The following is a 12,989-nucleotide window of genomic DNA, read 5'->3' on the forward strand; positions in this document are numbered from 1 at the left end:
CCCACATGGGGCTTACACTCGTAATCCCCATTTTATAAGATGAGGGAATTTAGGCACAGAGAAGTGAAGTGACTGGCCCAAGGCCACCCAGCAGACATGTGGTGGAGCCGGGATTAAAATCTAGATCCTTCTGACTCCCAAGGCCCATGCTCTCTCCTCTAAGCCATGCTGCTTCTAATATTCATATTCTTGACAAAGCTGTGTTGGCCATTTCTGCATGTTGCCAAAGATCTAGTAGAAAAGTCCCTACCAATTAGCTGGGAAAATAAACTGATTTTATTAGATAAAGAAATGTAGATTCTGTAGATTTTTTTAAGGTATGTGATAAGTGCTTACTGTATGCCAGGCATTGTACTAAGCACTGAGATAGATACAAGCTAATCAGATTGGACACAGTCCGTGTCCCACATGGGCTCACGGCCTCAATCTCCATTTTACAAATGAGGTAACTCAGGCATAGAAAAGTGAAGGGACTTTTCCAAGGTCACACAGCAGTCAGGTGGCAGAGTTGGAATTAGAACCCAGGTCCTTTTGACTCATTCATTCATTCAGTCATATATTTTGAGCTCTTACTGTGTGCAGAGCACTGTATTAAGCCCAGGCTCTATCCATCAGGCAGTTTTCCCAAACTGATATTTTGTGTCCATTATTAGGTCAAAATTTAGCCTCTTGTATTTTGTGCCTGTGGAGAGTAAATCTCGCTAATCTGATATGATTTTTCTGAAGTGATTTGGCAGATAGTCCCCAAATACAGAAAATACTAAATCATAGTTGTGCTTGTGTAAAAAGGCTAACTTGAAGTTGCTAATTTCCTCTTAAGTGGATCCTTACAAATATTTGGATTCACACTCCTTCTAAGTGTGCACTCTTATTTATAGACATCAATATAAATAAATAAGTAAATAGATAAATTACAGATCTATACAGATATATACATATGTGGATGAGAAGGAGGATGAATGAAGGAGCAAGTAAGAGCGGTGCAGAAGGGAGTGGGAGAAGAGGAGGGTAGGGCTTAGTCAGGGAAGGCTTCCTGGAAGAGATGTGCCTTTAATAAGGCTTTGAAGTGGGGAGCAATTATCTGACTGTCTCACTCAGATTATCAGTGCCTCAGCCAGCCTGGTGCATGTCAGCAAGGTTATGCTTCCTTTATTCATTCCTCCTACCAGCCCCACAGCACTTATGTACATATCTGTCATTTATTTCTATTAATGCCCATCTCCCCCTCTAGACTGTAAGCTCATTGTGGGCAGAGAATGGGTCTGTTTATTGTAATTAGATACTCTCCCAAGCGCATAGTATTTGTTGCTGAATTGTACTTTCCAAGCGTTTATTACAGTGCTCTGCACACAGTAAGCGCTCAATAAATATGATTGAATGAATGCTGTGCACGCAGTAAGCACTCAATAAATACGATTGAATGAATGAAAGGACATGCTGGGAAGAGTTCCTGCACTCCAGCAGTGAAGGTGGTAGAATCAGTCACTGGTATTGATTGAGTGCCTACTGAATACAGAGCATTGTACACTTGGGGGAGTAAAGTACAATCAAGATGGCAGACAGGATCCCAGCTCTCAAGGATTTTACATTATAATCCAGCAAAAATGTTCTCTGCAAAATGTGCAGAAGGACCTTTATCCCACTGTGGGTTTATGCAGCCTAATGTCTTCCTTTTTTTAAAAAAATGGTATTTGTTAATTGCTATGTGCCAAGCACGGTACTGAGCACTGGGGTAGATACAAGCTAATCAGGCTGGATGCAGTCCCTCTCCCACTTGGGGGCTCTTGGTCGTAATCTTGATTATACAGAAGAGGTAACTGAGGCACAGAGGAGTGAAGAGACTTGCCCAAGGTCCTGCAGCAGACAAGTAGAGGAGTCAGGATTAGAACCCAGGTCCTGCTGACTTATCAGACCTGTGCTCTAGCCATTAGGCATGCTGTTTTCCAGGAGACAGAATCCTTTTTGTTAGGATTGTCAACTAACACTATTGATTTGCCTCAGCTGTAAATCCTAAGATTAACCCTAACTGTAGTCTGTTCTTGGCCATTTAGCTGAAATTTATTGGAAATTATGAATCAAAAATGCTCACCTGGCCCTTAGTCACTGGAAACTTTAGGGAACTAATAAATATGGAAAATCTAATTTTTACTATGTTGGGAGTCATTTTAAAATTTGACAACTTCCTGAAAATACTGAAAACACATCAGAAAGAAGACCACTGGAACTTGGTATGGCTAAGTCATTTCCCTACTACTGTTTGTGGAGAGGATCATGCTACTTTAACAAAGACATTTTAAGATATTTTTTTCCATCAGCCACAAAACCCACATGAAATGAGTCTTCCACAGCCTGATGTGACTTTTGTAGGGGACAGTGAGGGAGGGTTATTTTAAAAAAGGAAATTAGGAATTTCTGAGTTGGCTATTCTTTAGTTCTAATACTTGGAAAGCATTATTAGCTTCTCAGTTACTGAAGTTGTCATTTTGAGTGTCAGAATGAATCAAGAAAGAAGTACTGGGTTTTCAACGTCATGTTTAATACTTTTTTCCCCTCAGTTTTTAAAATTCCCCCAGAATTTCTTTTTGATGAGGTAATAGACTTTTTAGAAAATTGCAATTCTTTTTAGAAATTTATTTATATTAGAGGTGAAAATTAAAGAAAAAAGTTGGGAATTCTTGTTTTTTTCTAGTGAAGCCCAAGAAAAATAAAATCAACCTATTTCTAAGAAGAAAAATCTGAGATTGAAGAAAAATCTGAGTATTCACCTACATAGGAGAAATTTTGAGTTTTGTAATTTGAAATGACACTTTCATTTAAACTTACTCTCACTGTTAAGGTGCTGAGATCCAGAAACATGCATAACTGACTCATTAAGATTTACAACTTTCCTAATGGTTATCAGTTTTGAGGCTTTTAATTAAAGTGTACTTTCTGCTAGTCTAAGCCTGTTTGCTGGGGGAAGTTAGCATATATAATCACGTTAATTATTACCCAATATTTCAAATTTTTTATAAAGACACCTTTAAAAGGAGAGAATGTGGATGCATATTGGTTTTAATAAATTGCAATACTTAATCTTAAAATTTCAAAAGCTAAATGTAATTTACTGTCTGTAAATGTTTGTACACCAGAATTTTAGAGGGAGAGGAAGAATTTGGTGAAATATGTTAACATCAGCAGTTTGGACTTCTGAATAGGGTTGAGGAGAAGGGTAATCTGAATTGTAGAGGTTTTTACTGTAGTTTCTGCTACAGAACTTTGGGTAGGGTCTATGATTTCCATTGTGAATGTTTGTCTGGGTTTCTGGGGTATACACTGCTCAATCTCTAACTCTTGAATGATCCTTTAAAGCTGCATAAGCCAGCTAGAGTTCAATGTCTCCTTCTCTACAGTTTCTCAGCTGTCTTTCTATATCGGCTTCTAGTAGCTGACCGAAGCTCAGTTGGTAGATTATACTGTAGAGAGCAAATTTACTTATTTAGATCCAAAACTGCCTTCCAAGAGAAAGCAAAGAGAGAAAGCAAGAGATATGGGCTGGTTAAAATTATCATGAATTCTATGTGTGTGTGACCAAAAAGCGAGTGGTATATGCAGAAACCCAAAGAGTTAACCATCATATGTGATTATTGCAATTATTTTCTTGGGGCACAAGAGGACTTTAAGTCAGAGAGTCCCTTTAGAGTCAGATGTTTCCTGGGTTTGTTTTGTTCTTTTGTTAAAGACATACAGATTATTTCTATGTATCCCTATGTCTGAGTTCCTCTCTTTTGTTTTACCTCTGTAGGTGTCTCTGTCCTTGTGTTTCCCTGCATGTTTTCCCCAATATGTGTGTAGTGCACACTTGTGTATGAATTCTGGTTTCTCTACCCACTACCCTTTTGTCTCTGTCCTTTATACCTGCTAGATTTAGCAGAAACAGGAAGCGACCATATCCGCCAACCCCTCTCACTTCCTGCTGATGGGGCTCCCGTGTCTCTGCATAGGTTATGTATCCTCCTGCTACTTGCAGAGTTTGTGGAATTAAGTAAGCCTTTTTAAATCACAGAGCAATAACTGTCCAAGCCTGTCTTCCTTTGCTGGGGAAAGGATAGGACAACTAGAAGCCCACAGGGCAACTTCACCAACCCCCGGAAATGAGTTTCTGTCCACAACATCTAGGTTCTGCTCCGCTGCTACATATGAAATTCATTCAGTCATATTTACTGAGCGCTTACTGTGTGCACAGCACTGTACTAAGAGCTTGAAATGAGGGGTTATGGGACCCTCCCGAGCCCAGCTGATTCAGTTTGAGAAGCAGTGTGGTTGAGTAGATAGAGCACGGGCCTGAGAGTCAGAAGGACCTGGGTTCGAATCCCGGCTCTGCCACATGTCTGCTGTGTGGCCTTGGGCAAGTCACTTCACTTCTCTGTGCTTTAGTTCCCTCATCTGTAAAATGGGGATACGACTGTGAGTTCCATGGGGACAGGGACTGTGCCCAACCTGATTAACTTGTATCTAACCCAGTGCTTAGAACAGTGCTAGGCACATAGTAATGATGGTATTTTTTAAGCACTAACTATGTGCCAGGCACTGTACAAAGCCCTGGATAGTAAGCACTTAGCAAGTGCCATAATAATAATTATTTTTATGTTTGGTTGCTGCCATAGCATGATCACAGGCTCAGTTCCCCTGGGTTTCATCGAGTTTGCATAAGGCTCTAGAGCAGGAGGAGGGTTACTCTTTTAGCAACTGTGTAATCATAAAGCTCTGTTTATTGAAATATTTCATTTACTTGGCCTAATATGCTTTGAACAAAGTCAGAAGTTAAGCACACATCCCCCCACCATCTCCTCCCTGCTCCTTTTAACTTATTTGCTGCAGTAATTTCCTTCAAATCAATATTATAATCCTGTTTTCATTTTCCTTTCTCCTCAGATGATGAAACATTCTTGGGATAATTATAAGCGCTATGCCTGGGGATTAAATGAACTGAAACCCATATCGAAACAAGGACACTCAAGCAATTTATTTGGTGAGTGGTCTGTGCTTTTTGGTATTTAGTGACACTAGCTGGAGAATAGTAAATCATCAAAAGAGATTAGTATTGACATGTTCACTTCCCAACTGTTGTGGTGATGGTGTTCAACGTTATCTTAGAAAACTGGCCTGCTACAGGTGAGTCCAGCTATTCTCCTGAGGGCTGCAATAGTAGTGATGTATCAGAGTGGGTGAAAATCATTTGTACTGGTTGGTGTCTATAAAGTAACAAAACCTTAACCTACTGAAAACCTCTTTGAATTTTATAGAAATTATCTCTTTTTCTAATTCCCCATCCTCTCTTCTTCCTGTTGCTGTTGTAGTGATTGTTCCTTTCACTTTTCCTGTGCTGTTTTGTAGTTGTTTGAGTTGTTTTTTGCTTGTTGGTTTTGTTTTTGTGAATGACAGTTTCTATGCAGTACTAAATGTCATTTATCGCTTTTCATCACTTGCTTAAGCCCTCTATCCCTTCTCTTCCAGTTTTCTGTGCCACCCTGACTCGCTCCCTATATTCATCCCCTTCCCAACCCCACAACACTTACGTACATATCAGTTATTTATCTCTATTAATGTCTGCCTCCCCCTCTGGAATGTAAGCCTGTTGTGGGCAGGGAATGTGTCAGTTATATTGTTAAATAGTACTTTCCCAGGCACTTAGTAGAGTGCTCTGCATGCAGTAAGTGCTCAGTAAATGTGATTAACTGGCTTTTTCCTCACCTATTCCAAACTTTTTTCCTTATGTGTCTATTTCTTTTTGTTTTGGTGGTATATTTAATAAGATCACAAGCACTATAATTTCAGAACAGTATCAGAGAAACTCTTTCATCTGTTTCTTTCTTTGATAGTGTTTCTTATTTTATATCTTGTTTCCCCCACCTATAGTTTAAGAACTTGAAACAAGTAAATCACAAATATGCCCAATCCCCTGCACTGTTAAAACAAAGCTCCTCTCAGGTGGTAACATCCTGTGTGTGGAAAGAATATGCACCTGAGAATCAGGAAACTTGGGTTCTGGTCCCTGTTTGTTGTTTTTTTTTAATGGTATTCGTTAAATGCTTATTATGTGTCAGGCACTGTACTAAGCAAAGGGGTAGATACCAGCTAATCAGATCAAACACAGTGCATGTCCCACATGAGGCTCACAGTCTTAACCTTCGTTTTACAGATGAGGTAACTGAGGCCCAGAGAAGCTAAGTAATGCCCAAGGTCACACAGCAGACCAGTGGCAGAGCTGGGATTAGAATCTAGATCCTTCTGAATCCCAGACCCGTGCTCTATCCACTAGGACATTCTGCTTCTCAGTTCTCCATCAAACTGCATGTGACCCCAGGCAAGCCATTTAGCCTCTCATCCTCCATTTCTCCATCTGTAAAATGGGAATAATAGCTCCTTCTCCTTTCCCCCCAAGGATGTCATGAGGAAAGAATGTGTTAGGTATTCTCCATATTATGGAAGCTTTTCCAAGAGAAATCCAAGGCATTAGTTAAATCCCAAATTTCATTATTGTTTCCCTTTTAAAAAGTTTTCAACAGAATATTCATATCGTAAAAGAAAAGTGAATATTTTTGCTTCCAGAACAAATCTGTTCAATACAACCTGCCACTGATTTTGAAACATTAATTATCTTTTTTCATTTTCATAATCTTGAGTAAAGAATTCTGGTTTTAAATGAAAACATGGGTTAAAGGCAGTTAATCAAAACCCTAAGTACTAAAGATCTCGAGCCTTAAGCTTCTCAGTCAAGTCACTTCATGACTTTTTAGAGTGAACAATATTTGAGTGTTAACGTGGTGGGAACTGAAAGCTGAGATTTTCTTTTACACTTTTAGACTCTTTTTAACTCCATATTTCCTTTTGTTTGGATAGTGCCCTGGTTTGACTTTAAGAGAATGATGTCTTGAAACTGGTCACTTTCCATTTTAGCCACAAGTAAATAAAATCCAAACTGTTCATTTGGCCAATTCATGCTTAAATATTAAAATACGCTGAGCAGTCTTGAGTTAAAGCACATTAAAGAATTCACACTTGAACATCTGGCAGACAAAATAAGGTAGTGAAATGTGTTAGCAAAGGAAGCCAACACTCTGCTCATCTCATTTTCCAGTTAGGATGAACAGTTTGCAAAGAAAGTGAGTAGAGTAATACCTCCTAGATAGATAGATAGATAGATAGATAGATAGATAGATAGATAGATAGATAGATAGATAGATAGATAGATAGATAGATAAAGCCTTTTTTTACAGGATATACATTTTGAGGGCATGTTCTTAGACCTCTCCATCACCAAAATCATTTTATGTAAAAGTGCAGCCAAGTGAAGAGACCCAGATTGGTCTTTCAAGAGTAAAATTGGATGGGAGACAAGAAAATAGGAAGTTCCTCATTGACTGTGATTGTCAGTCTGAGTAGGTTATTCTGAGGGTTGATTTTAAAAGTAGACCTTATTTTAAGATGAGAGTAAGTCATGACTAGTTTGGAAGCTTTCTTTTCTAGTTTAAAAATCAAGAAGCCATTCAGGCTTGTGATTCCCCCCATCTTTTAGTTGTTCTTCCTTCTGATTATATCTTTCCTCCTTTCCTCTTGCCTGGAAGGAGAGGCAGGTCATAATTCAATCACTCTAAAGCAGGGATTCTCAAACTCCTCCATCTCCAAGCTTCCCTGGACTTTTCTGTCTCAGAACTTCCATAGAGGCCTTTGTCAGTCAGCTATATTTTTTGAAAACTTACTGTGTGCAGAGCATTGTACTTAGTGCTTGGGATAATGTATTAAAACAATAAACAGACACATTCTCTGCCTACACTGGGCTTACAGTCATAGTTATCTGAAATAACTCCTATCAGATTCAAATCCTTGAAAACCTTCTCTAAGATTGCCAGGTGGCTTCCAGAAGACTCTGCAAAGCCTAAATGGATAGAGCAGCAGCCTGGAAGTCAGAAAGACCTGGGTTCTAATCCTAGCTCTGCACTTGTCTGCTGTGTGACCATGGACAAGTCACTTAACTTCTCTGGGTTTCAGTTACCTCATCTGTAAACTGTAAGCCCCATATGGAACATGGACCATGTCCAACCTGATTAGCTTTGACCTACCCCAGTGCTTAAGACAATGCTTTGCACATAGTAAGCACTCAATAAATACCATAGGAAAAGAAAAAGATCTCTAGTTTGAGATATCCTGATTTAAACAATTCGATTAAATTTTAGAAGCCAAAATTTTAAAGCTACTGCTAATTCTCAATTGCAAGGAAAATCTTCTGGGTTCCAGCTCCATCCTTAACCAGGAATTGGAGTGTCATTAGGCAAGACATTTCTGTAGAAAAGGATATTGACAGTGCAGAAGTCCTTCAATATTTGTAGCAGAACTATTCCTAAATAATCGTCTGTAGAACGAAATGCTGAATATAAAATACTATTTCCATGGACTCCTATTCTGTCATTTAAGAAATTCATTCTCACCTCTCCTTCAACTCATGGGGACTTCTGAACACCATCCTCAAGAAGAACATTATAATAAGGAATAGTATTAGCTGTTTCTTAGCCTTTCAGCAAAAATGCCTGCAACATTTAGAGACTGGACAATCTCGGGTTTCATTTTCTTCCCTTGCTTATTTTTTCCTTTTCAATGGTATTTGTTAAGCACTTAGTATGTGCCACACACTATACTAAATGCTGGAGTAAGTACAAGATAATCAGGTTGGACACAGCCTTTGACCCACATGGAATTCACAGTCTTAAGCCCCGTTTTTACCTGTGAGGTACCTTAAGGCAGAGAAATCAAGTGATTTTGCCAAGGTCACACAACAGACAAGTGATGGAGCTGGGATTAGAACCCAGGTCCTCTGACTCTCAAGCCCATGCTCTATCCATTAGGTCACGCTGCTTCTCTACCAGTGCTTGTTGGTATCATTTGGACAGAAATTGGGGAAGGTTATTCTTTACCAGCTCCTCTTCCATTGTATCTCTTATTTAAAAGCCTCACTGCCCCAAAACATCTTTTGGAATAACTCATTCCTATTTACACATCAAGATTGTTGAAAGGAAAGAGGCACAGATTGCATTTAACCTAGGGAATTCTCCTTGCCTTCAGGTGATATAATATTATGACTTTGTATTTCATGAAGCCCCTTTGTTTAAGTGTTATTTATGTTTGCTAGGCTGAACCAGAGATGGAATTAGAAGACCTCTACTCCCATTACTAACTGAGGAAATACTATAAACATTTATGTCTGACATGTACTAATTTTGTTTCAGATTTGGCATTTAACCAGCATTCAGACTTAGTTTCGATAAGAGTAATTTAGGGTAGTGTTGGTGCCCATATGACCAGTGTCATTATTGCTCAATTCTATTTTCAATCAATAATTATATTTATTGACACTTACTGGGTGCAGATCACTGTACTAAGCACTTTTGGAAAGTACAGTCTAATAGAGTTGGTAGCAATTCTCTGCCCACAATGTGAAGCACAGCAAGGACTAGTAGATAGAGCTTGGGCCTGGGAGTCAGAGAACCTGGTTTCTAATCGCGGGTCTGTCACATATCTGCCGAGTGACCCTAGGAAAGTCACTTAACTTCTCTCTTCCTAAATTCCCTCATCTGTAAAATGGAGATTAATATCATGAGCCCACGTGGGACATGGATTGTGTCTAACCTAATCAGCTTGTATCTACACCTGAACTTAGTACGGTACCTGGCAAAAAGTAATCCCTTAACAAATACCATGAAAAACAACAAACAAAAAAGTAATGTTTTCATTTGTTTAATTGACATATCTCCATATTTATCTAACTGGAGATGATTGCTTTAAAAGCTAAATGGTATTTAAACCTAAAATAAATTAATATTGAGGAATTAAAGTTTTCAGATACAGAGAAGCATAACCTTGTGGGAAAAGCACGGGCCTTGTGTTCTGAGGACCTGGGTTCTATTCCCAGCTCTGCCACTTGCCTGCTTTGTGGCTTTGAGAAAGTCATTAAACAAGCCTGTGCCTCACTTTCCTCAAATGTAAAATGGGAGTTAAGACTGTGAGAGGCCCATGTGGGACATGGGCTTTGTCTGACCTGGTTACCTTGTATCTACTCCAGCGCTTAATACAGTGCTTGGCATATAGTAAGGCTTTAATAAATACCATGAGTCTTATTATTATATGTTGCCAATTCACATATATTTGGTTATAATGGCTATTTTAGTGTATGTTTTTTCTCATTTTCAGGAAATATCCAAGGAGCAACCATAGTAGATGCCCTAGATACCTTATATATAATGGAAATGAAAGATGAATTCAAGGAAGCCAAAGAATGGGTTGAGAAAAATTTAGAATTTAATGTGGTGAGTATTAAATAAACGTTTGATTACTTGTATATCCAATCCCTTTAATCAGCCAAATGATCACAAATCACAGTTATTATTTGTGAGGAAAATGTACTATTTCACTACCTCCTAAGAGTTCAAATTCTTATCAAGAATTTATCTTTAGTAATGAAGTTTCATTTAGGTAAATACCTTTTCTGACTACCTTCAGAAATGAACCATTCTCATGTTAAAAAGTATTCAGGGAGATGAAGACTGTTATATTTAGTTCAAAATTTTTCATTCAGAAAATAAACTCAGAAGAGTTCCTTTTGATAGAATTCTATATTTTTCAAGCCTAGAGGGGGCTTCCTTAATCAAGGAAAGCAATTTTTGGAGCAGTCCCTATCAGAGGATATTTTTATTTCACATTGATTTCAAAAATTCACTAATATTTTTCTCTTGATGTATGTTTATTATATCCTTTGAGTTCTTTATTATCTCGGATTCCTTGTTGAAGAGTATTAGTTTGGTATTTGTGTGTTAATAGGTATAACCGTTAGCATTTCCTCACAAATTAAAATTGCTAATGGATTAAATCTTTTAGGTAGTTTCCTTGTGTTTTGTTTTATCTGTGTTCCTCATTCATCTTACCTTTCCTTTTGTTTTCATACCTAGACCTTTCAGTGATGATTTTACTATTGTCATACAGATGGTGATTTAAACTGGCCTCTGTTTTTATATCTCAGTGTTTATAGGAAGGGTGTAAAACTCATAGAGGTTCTTGGTAGTAGTGGTATTTATTAAGTACCTACTGTGGGCAAAGAGCTATACTAAGCCCTGAGAAAGAACATAGATGAGATCCAATAATCTAATAATCTAACAATAAGGGGTGGAGGACATTGATGACACACATGAGGATAGAGGAAATGAAAATATAGAGGACATGAATAACGATAAAACTAACAGGAAGAACATGAATTCAGGTTCCTCTCTGCTCAGACTGACAGTCACCTCAGTCTCAGCTGCAGCCAGGGCAGTAGCCTTCCCGTTGTCCGTAGCCTTCCCATTGTCCCTATGGTTGCAAAGGCATAGTGCCACTCTCTCCCCCTAAGGACTGTAAGTTCATCAAGGACAGGGAATATGTCTAGTATATTATATTGTACTCTCCCAAATTCTTAGTACAGTGCTCTGCATACTGTAAGTGCTCAATAAATAGAGTTGACTGACTAGGTTGGAGCAGGGGCCTCTGGGAGTCTCCATGGTGAGGGGTTGGGTAAGCTTTTCTGCTGTAGAGTGCTCTGCACACAGTAAGCGCACATTAAATATCCTCGATTGATTGGTTCCTAGACCAATACGGAGAGCGGGGAGGCCTCTCAATCTGTTGGTGGTTATGTCTTTCTTGGACTGGAGGAGTCGCCAAAGGGAGCTGTAGGTACCTTGAGCTGAAACAGTTCTCCAAATACTCTGCCATACGATGTGTTTTCAGTCAGACAATCAATGGTATTTATTCAGCATTTACTAAGTTCCTCCTGTGAAACCATTGTGGGCAGGGATTGTCTCTTTGTTGCTATATTGTGCTTTCCCAAGCGCTTAGTACAGTGTTCTGTCAACAGTAAGTGCTCAGTAAATGCGAAAACAAATGAACAAATGAATGTGCAGAGCGTTCAGTCGATCAATGCACTATACTAAAGGCTAGGAAAAGTACAATGCAGCAGAGTTGGTAGACACGATCCCTGCTGACAAAAAAAGCTTTCACCACCAGTTTTGGCTTGAATATTGTGAAGAAATAGGGAGCTTTCATCCAACAACGTGAAACCATTGAATCCAAATATTTCACGGTGTCAGAAGAAATGTCTTGTGTGCGAAGTTGAAGCAGGTGAGTATTACAGTGAGGGTTTTCCTTAATGTTGGTTTTTTGCAAGGAAGGAATTTCCCCCCACCCCCTTATAGAAGATCAGGTTGTATTTATTGAGGATCTACTGGCTGCAGAGCAGAAAAAGCCTGTTTTATTTTTTCTGATTTAGAACATTACTTAAATTAATGCTTGGACAAATCATAGCTAGCTTTAAAATGGAACGTTTTTCAGGTAGGAATCAAAAATAATTTAGTTTAAAAAAATATGAGATTGTCACTAGGATACAAAACTCTTCCCTGATCTAACTTTAGAAGTAGGGAAAAAAAACAGTTAGAGAAAATGTAATAGAAGAACCGTAATTGGAATTTTGATTGTTTTTGAGTGCTTTTGACTATAAAGGGATATTACAACCAAAGAAACTCTGTAAAACCAGAAGATATTTATTTTGTCTCAAAGATATGAGGTAAATGCTGTTTATTTGTTATCAATAATTGGAACTCATTTAATTTTAGTTATGAGGTAGCAACCAGATTTAATTTAAAGTTTAGATTGCTTTAAGAACTTTTCAAAAATTTCGGGAATATATTCTCACTAGCTTTACTTTTATGTTGTTGTGCTTAGTAAAAGCCAGTCTAAATATCAGTACACACTGCAGCAGAAAATATGAGATTTTCGCCCTTTAAGATTGTGCAGTAGTTCTCGTACTTGAAGATTCTGCTACAATCTTTTTACCAATATATTTCTCAATATATATTTCTCTGTCTCATTGATGTGAATTATGATCCACATTTGACATCCAGTATCCAAGACAGGATCACAGGCAATAATCA

The 12,989-nt window shown here is 38.3% G+C and overlaps 1 protein-coding gene across 1 annotated transcript in view; it reads left to right on the forward strand.

Annotated features, from left to right (window-relative positions):
• The window catches only part of MAN1A1 (mannosidase alpha class 1A member 1), a 285,232-nt gene that overhangs the window by 111,406 nt on the left and 160,837 nt on the right, over positions 1–12,989 (forward strand). Inside the window, exons 8-9 of the mRNA XM_039914596.1 lie at positions 4,915–5,011; positions 10,225–10,340. Of these exons, the coding sequence (XP_039770530.1) occupies positions 4,915–5,011; positions 10,225–10,340 (213 nt within the window). The remainder of the gene's footprint in view (positions 1–4,914; positions 5,012–10,224; positions 10,341–12,989) is intronic.

Source organism: Ornithorhynchus anatinus, chromosome 2, assembly GCF_004115215.2.
Source record: "Ornithorhynchus anatinus isolate Pmale09 chromosome 2, mOrnAna1.pri.v4, whole genome shotgun sequence".
In the NCBI taxonomy this organism is placed as follows: Eukaryota; Metazoa; Chordata; class Mammalia; order Monotremata; family Ornithorhynchidae; genus Ornithorhynchus; species Ornithorhynchus anatinus.